Below are 10,086 nucleotides of genomic sequence, written 5' to 3'. Positions count from 1 at the left end.
TATATATATATATATATATGTATATACGTAATATACGTGTATGTGTATATACATATATATGTATGTATATATGTGTATATATGTATATGCATGCATGTATGTATGTATGTATGTATGTATGTATGTATGTATGTATGTATGTATATATGTATGTATGTATGTATGTATGTATGTATGTATGTAGATTTCAAGCCAAACTTGTATGCAGATGTAGCAGCTGATGGATTCTCGTAGAAAGAAGCCTTCCAGCGCACGCGCTTGATGACACTTTCAGTTTTCTCCGCGAGTTGCGTCAAACAGATTTTCCTTGGTGGTAATTGGATATTCCTCAGCGAGTACGGCAGTGGTTGTCTCTCCATTGCAAACTGCAAGCCAGAGTTGTTGAGTTCATGGATTGAACTCAACAGTCTGGGGCAATTGTATGAGTGAGTGGACAATTGAAAGAAAAGGTTACTCAACGCATTTACTAAGAGTTACATGTATTATTTAAAACAGTTTGATTCAGTTTGCGTACCAGTTCAAGTGTTGCTGGCTCCTAACGGAGCCTGTCTCTTTCAAGCTTTCGAATAGCTGAATAAGGAGATCTAGAAAGTCCAATATGGCTGCCAGAAGATTGGTTGCTATTGGTCAAAGAGTGTCACATGGTGTTGCGGGAAATAACGTTGCTTGACACCGGTTCCACCAGCAAAATGAGTTTCTTTGATCGCGTGATTGGGCATGTGCGTGTGTAAATTTGTGTACGTGTGTGCGCGCACGTATATACGTGTGTGTATGTGTGTGTGTGTGTGAGTGTGTGTATCTGTATAAGTTTGTGAGCGTGTGTGCGCACATATGTACGTATGTGCGCATGTGTGTGTGAGTATGTATATGTATATATGTATGTGTGTGTGTGTGTATGCTCGCGTACACATGCATATACGAAGAGTGTGGATTTGCGGGTGCGCTGGCATGGCTGCTGCGGTGTTTATATGTACAGTGCTTGTGTGTGTCTGTGTTTATATGTGTGCGCGCACGTGCGTGCGTTTACGTGCTTACGGGTTTGTGTGTGTATATACGTGAGCATGTGTGTGTGCGTGAATATATTGTGTGTGCGCAAGCATGTGTACGTGTATACACGTGCGTGTGGGTGTGTGCTCGCATGTGTGCGTGTATATACGTGTGTGAGTGGGGTGTACGATAGTGTATGCGGGTGTGTGAGGTGGCACATGATGGGTGTATGCACACGTAGATGCTTGTGTGTGTGTTCACATGTGGTTGCGCGTGCATGCTTGTGTGTATATATACGTGTGGGGGAGGGTGCATGCGAGAATGTATATGGGTGTGTACGAGTGTGGGCGTGTGAGCTTGTGAGTGTGCGGGCGTATGGGGGTGCGTACATGTAGGTGCTTGTGTATGTGTTCATATGTGGTTGCTTATGCATGCGCACCACGTATATGGAGACGGAATTAAGTATTTGGGTGGGGGAGAATGCACAAGGCTGTGGGGGTCAGACAACGCGTATGCTGGTAGTTGATGGGTGGTGACCCTGCTCTTGGATGTTGATGACGCTGTGCTTGGTGCAACCAGTGCAGGAGAGCAGCTGATGCTAAGGTGGTATGTCCGAATTGTCGGCGGCCAGTGGTTCAGAGTTCACTAGAAGGGCATACCTCTGATAACAGCAATAGAACAGTTCGTATTTCTTGTTGATGGATACTGTAAGACTTAGGCTACCAGAATCATGAATATTCACTTCAAATCCTTCTGAATTTCTACCCTTTCCTCCAGAATTCGCCCAGCTTCTTTCAGTTGTCCTTGTTTCCATTATAGTACAAGTTTCTATACACCCAAACCCCTATTCATGACCTCACTCTTACAGGTAATTTTCGGGTACAATTTCATTGTTTTCTTACTGCTACTTCATGTATTAATACATGCTTTTCTATCCCTAGCATTATACTTACTCATTTGACTGCATATTCAGTATCTTCTACTGCTAACTATGTCACCTTTTTTGCTCACTCGTTCGATGAATACTTCCACAGACATTAATTTCACTGACACACTTTGTTATGATAAAACCTCACTCAACCAGCTACAACTATACTCCAGATACCCGCCTCTACTCCTCACTCTTAGCTAGCACAACCACTTGGCAAACAATTCCTCGACTTTTCTCAGACCACCTACCAATTATCAATACAAATGGTTAGACATCAATGATGAAAGTAAAAACACATTCAACATTTTTAAAAACGCGAAACAGAATCAAGTCCTTCAGAATCCCAAAACATCCCCACCACCGACAGAGATACAGCAGTACACGCATTTAAGAAAGTAATTATAGACACATCTAAAAACCATATTCCACAAGGCAACATAAATAAATATAACATACAGAAATTGCCAACCACATGAAAAATAGTGACAGCATCAAACACAAAACACCAAAACCATATACGACTGAAATAAACTCAACATCAAACAATTAAACAAGAAAATGAGAAAAAGGAGTAGACTACAAAATAAAAAAGAATCTGGTAAGCATTTCTATCCAACATAAACCATAAAACATACAGTAAAATGGTATATGTAGTAATTAACATCATCATTATTGTCACCAATAAAGTTAACACCATACATTATATCACAATAACAACCTCAAATAATGTACCCACGCTGCAAAACCAGGCGAACGCCCTTATCAGAAATTTCTCGAAAATCAGTCATCAAAGCGTCGCAAAAAAGACAAACAGAAAGACATAAATGCGCACCTTCCACTCAGACCATGATTTTAAATGCTTCCTCCCGCCAGTCACCACTTCAAGACAAATAAGGAAATCTAAAAAGTGAAAAGCACCAATACGAAACAAAATCACAAGACATGCAACTAAAACAACCGTGCTGCTCCCTCCAATATTTATAAGTTCTTGTATCAACATTATCAGGTTTCCAGAATTTAGATGCTGGACAAAATTACAACATTTCTGACTCACAATAAAAACCTAAACCAAGTAATACCATACAAGCTTATCACCCGATATGCGCATTCAAAAATACTAGAAAAGCTAAACCTTGACATCACTAACGTACACACTTCCCTCTCAAAATCACAGGTTCAGATCACTACACTCAACTACGACGCTACTCACAAACCTAACAGAAAATACATGACATCAATAACAACAACAACAAATTTACACATAACCTTCTACCTTCCATATTAACAAAGCTTTTGACTCCACCCTCCGTTATCCACTTAAGCAATAAAAATTTTGCATCACATTAATAAACATCACAAGACACTGGATAACGAAGGTAGGACTAGGATAGGCCATGATATATCTAATGCATCATTTGTACAAATAATGAATTAGATATATCATGGCTTATTCTAGTCCTGCCTTGACCTTCATCTCTCCACAGCAAATCACAATTAACAACAAAGTACACAAAAATGCTTACCACGCACGATAACATATTCACACATCACATCCGCAGACCAGTTCAACGAAACAAAAATACTAAAAATGGATAACTATTTGAACATTTGAGGAGTACATTTTATTGCCGCAGCAAGCTTCAAGCCCTATCTGTATCCGTCACCTCACGATACACCACTCACAACCATCCAGACAAATTTACAATACCTAGTGTACTATAAAACAGCCTAAACGATACCATCTCTTCCATTTAGTCCGGACAAGCAGAAGCTTCGATACAGTAGCCTCATTGTTGGATCCTAGCTGGCCTCCGCAGGCGACTGCGGAGGTCGTGTGGGAGACAGACTTGTGCAGGGTGATGAATTCCTTCCCAAAAGACGCATTCCGCTTTTTACTGAAGGTGCCCGATGAAGAACCAGCGAGGTGCTTAAGTGAAGCACGGAGTCTGGTCGGGTGGTAAAATGTAAGAGGACGAGTGCCTCATATTGAAAGGGCTTGTGGCCCATAAAAAGAAAAGTGTAAGAGGCAAGTGCCTCATTTCAAAGACATGATAAATTGAAATTGTAAAGTAAGAGGTTTATAGCCTCAAATTGTAAATTTATGTATAAATTTATAAAAGAACAATGATTTAGAGAAGCAGAGTTCGGCGGGCGGCTCCTGTCTTCTCCCATTAATACCATATTAATCATCATTCCTCTCATCTCATTAATGTGCTTGTCCAGCCCGTAGCTACTCTCTGTGTACTGCCTTTATGGCAAATTGAATGAAATAAAGTAGCCTCATTGTTCCAAAAATATTGAGTTGCAATGCACACCACTGACGATAAGCACAAAAAGAATATCAGCCAACGAGCCTACCTGAGTACCCCCACCGTGGCTACCAACAGAATCTGTCAACGTACAGAAATAGATTGGATAGTGGAGAGAGTGCAATAAATCTAGAATGGACCAATAACATGCTTAACAAGTGCGGTAAAATAAGATGCATGAGCTTGCCACCTAATATTACCGCCAAATCCAACCAAGGTATAATTGTTATCGCCAAAAGATTATACAAGATATAAAAACGAAGTTTATTTGGCAATAAAAGCAGACGAGTTAAGAGGAGACTCAATGAGACAAAGAGCTCACAGTAATGTCATGAACTACAACTTCAAGTCAGCTATATTCATTTAATTGCTTCTCGGAAGTATTGAAGTTTACTTGTCTATTCAGTGTTTGGAAAAAATATTGTACAATGAGGAGATAAATTACGATTTTGAAGGATTTGATTTATTTCCTCGTATACTGAAGCAGGCAGGTGAAGCACATGACATTGATCGGAACTTAGTAAGAAAATCCCGAGGCCGATCCTGGATATCAAATATTAGCACAAGAAGGGAAAAAAAATTGGATGAAATTCTCGTTGGTGACAACAAAGATAGAGAGCCTGATGATTCCCCCCACGCCCCGCAAAGCAAATTCACTGTTACACGAAAATCCCTTGATAGCGTTATTTCGTACCTTAGTTTGTCAACAGAAACTGATATATAGCAATATTGCCAGTATATTAGAGACTTAAGAAAACTCATTAAGGGAAGCAGCATCAGCAAGGTAACTAACTGAAATTTGACTCATCATCATCTTTCGACGCTGCTACAACCACTGAGCCTGCTGATGATATTGATGGCTCACATGCTGCTGACTCAGTTCCCCTCAGTAACCTCAGACATTTACGAAAGGGTGGCAAGTAGCAATGAACACTATACTTCTACTGATACAGATTGTCAAGTTGTCACCTCTACCTCTACTTCTACTCACCTCTGATTGATATAGGATCTGATCTTTGCAATATTTTCTGTAATTCTGTTACTATTTATCCTTTCAACGTCAAAGGTTATATATTTCCAATATTGTATACGTATACATTATTGACGCTAGCCATCGATAAATTCAGACAACTGGCTAAAAGTAAAATCTTTCCACTACATTATGTGTGTGTACGTGTGTGTGTGTGTGTGTGTGTGTGTGTGTGTGTGTGTGTGTGTGTGTGTGTGTGTGTGTGTGTGTGTGATTGTGGATCCACATGGGAGGAACAACACTTTGTGTATTAGACATGGTGTAATAGTTCGATATAGAAAAAATATAGACCAGACTGAAATAAAACTATAGGTGATGGAATCGACTAAAATCTTAGACAGTAGTGTTTCAGTACGGCTACTACGACTGAAACTAGTAAAAAAGTAAAATTGCAATATATTGGGATAGCTTATTTTAATTCTTTGTTTTTCTTCGTAACCATTACTGATTGAGAATGGGCGATTAGCATCTGTAGATCACAGCTCCCTAACAGTTGAGTAATGTAATTGGTAGAAAATCAACCTCTGCATTCAATATAGGGCTGTCAGCGATGATACCCTATACAGGGATATTTTGGGCATCTATAAGAATGTGCTAATCAACACTTGATATGAGGAGAACAGTGCTGGTTCAAGCTATAAACTCAAAGGACATCTTAATTCGCCTCATCAGTGAATTATTTTCTCATAAAAAAAACTATATTCATTAATCGTTCTAGTATCTTGGTAGCTGTGAGTAGACTTTGCTTCAGTTAAGGGATCTAATAAGACCTAAGCATGTCATGAAACCAGACTCTTATGCCTTATGTCTCCATTAAATTTTTAGTCGATTGACACTTCGAGAGTTCTCTTCTTTGTTCCTTTTGAGATAAATTTTCGTTAACGCTAATGACTCTTCTCAATACGGTCATAATTTCAACTTGATTAAATGTTGTTTTTGGACCTCTCCTTTAAATATGGTAGCCTATACTTCAATAGTTCACTAATAGGCTTATTTTCTTGCAGCCCTACTTTTGCCAAAGGGAAAGCAAAGGACGGAATGTCCACCGTCGTCGCCGTAACCTTCGCAAACAACGGTATTTTTACCACTTCTCGCATTGAACGTGGCGGCAGCGTTTTAACAGTCAATCTCTGACCAAGAAAGCAGCAACACTAGGCACAATAACAGTAACATCCTCATAAACGTCATCAGCAACAAGAAGAATAACAGCGTGGACAACAACACGAACTAGTCTTCCCCCTAGTTAGAAATGCAGCCAAATCTTGCCCAAATACTCAGCCCTCTTAAAATAGCCAATAAAGAAGACGAGATTATTACAACTAGAAGGAGTATTTCTCATAACATGAGTTTAAAACTTGCACAAAGCGAGCTCTAAAACGCTTATAAAGGTGTCTACAGCGTCCGAAGTATTCATACAATCACAAAAGAATTACATTGACAAATAATCCAGAAACAAAAACTCGATTTTATAGGCAAAATAACAAAAGCACTAACAGTAATAATAACGAGAGAAACAGGAAGTGTTGTTGTTGCCCCCGTCACATGTCAGTTAAAAAATAAACTTTATAAACATGACGCAAATAGTGTAAAATATCTTAAATACAGTACAAACGGAATTATTATAACTCTACTGAATTAAAAATTCTATCACCACTCACGAATTCAGAAAATATTCTTAGGATCTATTTTAAAACGGGGGCCACATGTTTCATTAATGTTTTACGTAGTGCTTTTGGTACGGAAAGACTTTCAAACTTCGTATACTTATCTATTTTGTGTTATAGAACAGAAAAATATTTTTGTATTCGAATTTATTTCATGTAAAAAATTGTCTTATTTCGATAATTTCAACCAATCACTGACAAGTATTCAGTTGTTTACATTTACTCCTTTGGCTGATTAAGCGATGTAAAGCGTATTTAATTTCCATACCTTCGTTTTATTTGCTTTTTTCATTTTAAATTTGCTTTAACCCTAACCCTAACCCTAACCCTAACCCTAGGGTTAGGGTTAGGGTTAGGGTTAATTGTTTCAGAATCGTTTGTTTATGTAGTCGGCACTTAATGTATATCGGCTGAATGGACGTCAGTGATTGGTTGAAATTACAGAAATACGACAACTTTAACATGGAATAACTTAGGGATTTCTTTTTTTGTAAAGAAGACTAAGAGAAAAAGATGTTTTATATGACACATTCTACCAGTGTTCCAAGTTTCAAAGTGTTTCGTTAATGAAAAATGTGGCCCCCGTTTTAAAAGAGATCCTATTCTTACAACTAGAACTCAGAACAGCCACCATCACACATGACACACAAATCAAAGCAGATACGCTCATTCCTAACAGCAGTTTATCGAAATGACAAGTTATCTTTTACTTGTTTCAGTCATTGAACTGCAGCTATGCTGAATATGTTAATCAAAGTATGCAGTATCGTAGATCCATTTCAACTGATTATACCAAACGGTTTCTCAGAGGATATTAATTAATGAAATAATGATTACCTCCGACCATCGTCAAGGTGGCCGGTATATAAAAAAATCGTCACGTCTCTATGTTACTAGAAGTGAGGAAATGTCACATCCAGTTTGCGGGTGCTGTGAAAAATGCGAAACGAAGCCGCAGGAGACGATTAAGAATTTGGATTCCACCAAGAGTTATGGCCCATTACTCGGGACTCATTTTTTGTTCTTACTTTTGTTTCTACTGCCAGTGTAATTTATTGTTATCTATTTATTAATGCGTCTTTAATTGTTTTTGTCAACTTTATCCTTTTACTAGAATTTGTTACTGATTTGTTACCGATTTGTTATTGTCTTATGTATTTCTTCATAGTACTGTCCTAACTTCTCGGGCCTTTCAGACAAATAAAAAATTGGTATCGTTATCGTCTTCATCATCATCTTTATTATTATTTCAGGCACCAAGTGTGGAAGATCCTGCCTAGAAATACCAGCACGTTCGACTATTTCGTCAAAGTTGGTCGAAAGCATAAGGTGAGTTTCGACTGTCTTAACAGATACACACCCATTATTGTTTGACTCGTCACGTTTTCTGACGTCAGGGCTCAGCGACATCTGGGAAAGAGGTTAATAGTTACATAAGAGAATGTTTATTTATGATTTAACACTAAAATGTATGAGTCGATCTCTAAAACACGCAACATGCATAAAACATAATGTCATGTGGGTTTGGGCGTGATTTGAATGCAGCAAAGGAAACGATGCCTTCTTTGCATACTTTACCACAAAAATATATGACCTAGTTCTGCAAAGTTATAAAGTCCGTGACAAGAATGAAAATTTCTTCAAAAATATTTAAAAATTTGTTCAAACTAACACTGCCTATGTGTGGGCTAACCAGTTGAAAAAAAATCCACATCAGTTTTAAATGAATGAGGATCTTGAAACAATGGTACTTGATATGCAAATAACAAAACTCGACTAAATCTAAAAACTCAACATTAAAAAAAAATAATTATTGAAATTGGTCATTACTCATTTTGCCCCAGTTTAGACATTTTTGAAAATTATCAAATTAGACATTAGTGTGAGAAAAAATTGACTTGGAATCCAACAGAGAAAAGAATATTGATTGTTAAACACCAAAAATCATCCAGATATCTTATTAGCAACCTCAATTACAATCGAGTCAAAGTTGAGGAAAAATTTCTTGACAAAATAGTATCTGTCATCTATGTTTCAAACTCTCTCAACTTCAACAACAATGCTAACCCCAAGGATATTACAACATTACAAAGCTATGATGCAATACTTGCAATGTAATGGTTTCAAAAAAGTAGGGGGAAACAAGAAATTAAAGATTACTCATTTTGCTCCTTATTTTATTTTATTTTATTTTATTTTTGCAAGACTGTTGAAGTGTATCACAGGCAAGTGATTTGATCTGAGACCGTGTGTTGAAAGTAAACCAACTGAAGCATGGAAGACACTTTTTAACCATTCAAACATACACAATGTATAACTTCACTTAAACATTTATTATTGATTGTGCGGTGTCAGATTTTTCGTCATTCGAAACTGCGACCTGGTCACTGACAACGTTGACCATTTGTTTCGTAGTTCTATCTCTAATGACGAAAATTTTGACACTAGATAACAAATAATACATATGTAAAACAAGTTAACAGTCTTAGTGTGTTTCTGGATGTCTTACTTGTGTCTGAACACAACAGGTGAAACCAGAACCATTAAACAGAAGCCCTTGAAAAATGTTAACGAGTCTACTTACCTAGGCAGCAAAATCATGTCCACTGAAAAAGATATTAAATCTCGCGTTACTAAGGCTTGGGCAGCTATAGACGGTCTTAGAACACTATGGAAGTCAACCCTACCAGATAATTTGAAGAGACAGTTTTTCAGGGCTGTTGTTGAATCTATGCTTGTATATGGATCTCCAGCTTGGATGCTCACTAAGAGACTCATGTGCATGCTGGACGGTGCCTACATCAGAATGTTACGTGCAGTGCTCAACATCTCTTGGAGGGAGCACCCAACAAAACAACGGCAATATGGGAATGTACCAACTTTTTCATCAACTACCCAAGAGCGGAGATTGAAGTTTGCGGCGACTGCTGGAGAAGTAAAGAACTTATGAGTAATGTGTTGCTGTAGACACCAAATCATGGAAGGTCAGGAGGGATGGAGAGAAGTAGTCTGTTTCTCTTCAGCACGAATTGTAAGGAAATCATAATTCTCAAAATTTTATACAAGTTGTTTACCCCTAGAGGCAAACGTGTATATGGTTCTGCTAATTACAACTTAATGGTAAAAATCAAATGTCTTGAAGAGATTTGATTTTTACCTATATAT

General features: G+C 37.9%; 1 protein-coding gene across 1 annotated transcript in view; it reads left to right on the top strand.

Moving 5' to 3' along the window:
• LOC106876015 (carboxypeptidase A2) overlaps nt 1-10,086 on the top strand; it is an 82,748-nt gene that overhangs the window by 47,185 nt on the left and 25,477 nt on the right. The window contains exon 2 of the mRNA XM_052966840.1: nt 8,175-8,250. Coding sequence (XP_052822800.1) covers nt 8,175-8,250 — 76 coding nt within the window. The remainder of the gene's footprint in view (nt 1-8,174; nt 8,251-10,086) is intronic.

The sequence above is a fragment of the Octopus bimaculoides genome, chromosome 1 (assembly GCF_001194135.2).
Source record: "Octopus bimaculoides isolate UCB-OBI-ISO-001 chromosome 1, ASM119413v2, whole genome shotgun sequence".
NCBI classification, from domain to species: Eukaryota; Metazoa; Mollusca; class Cephalopoda; order Octopoda; family Octopodidae; genus Octopus; species Octopus bimaculoides.
This window is presented reverse-complemented; position numbering and strand designations above follow the sequence as displayed.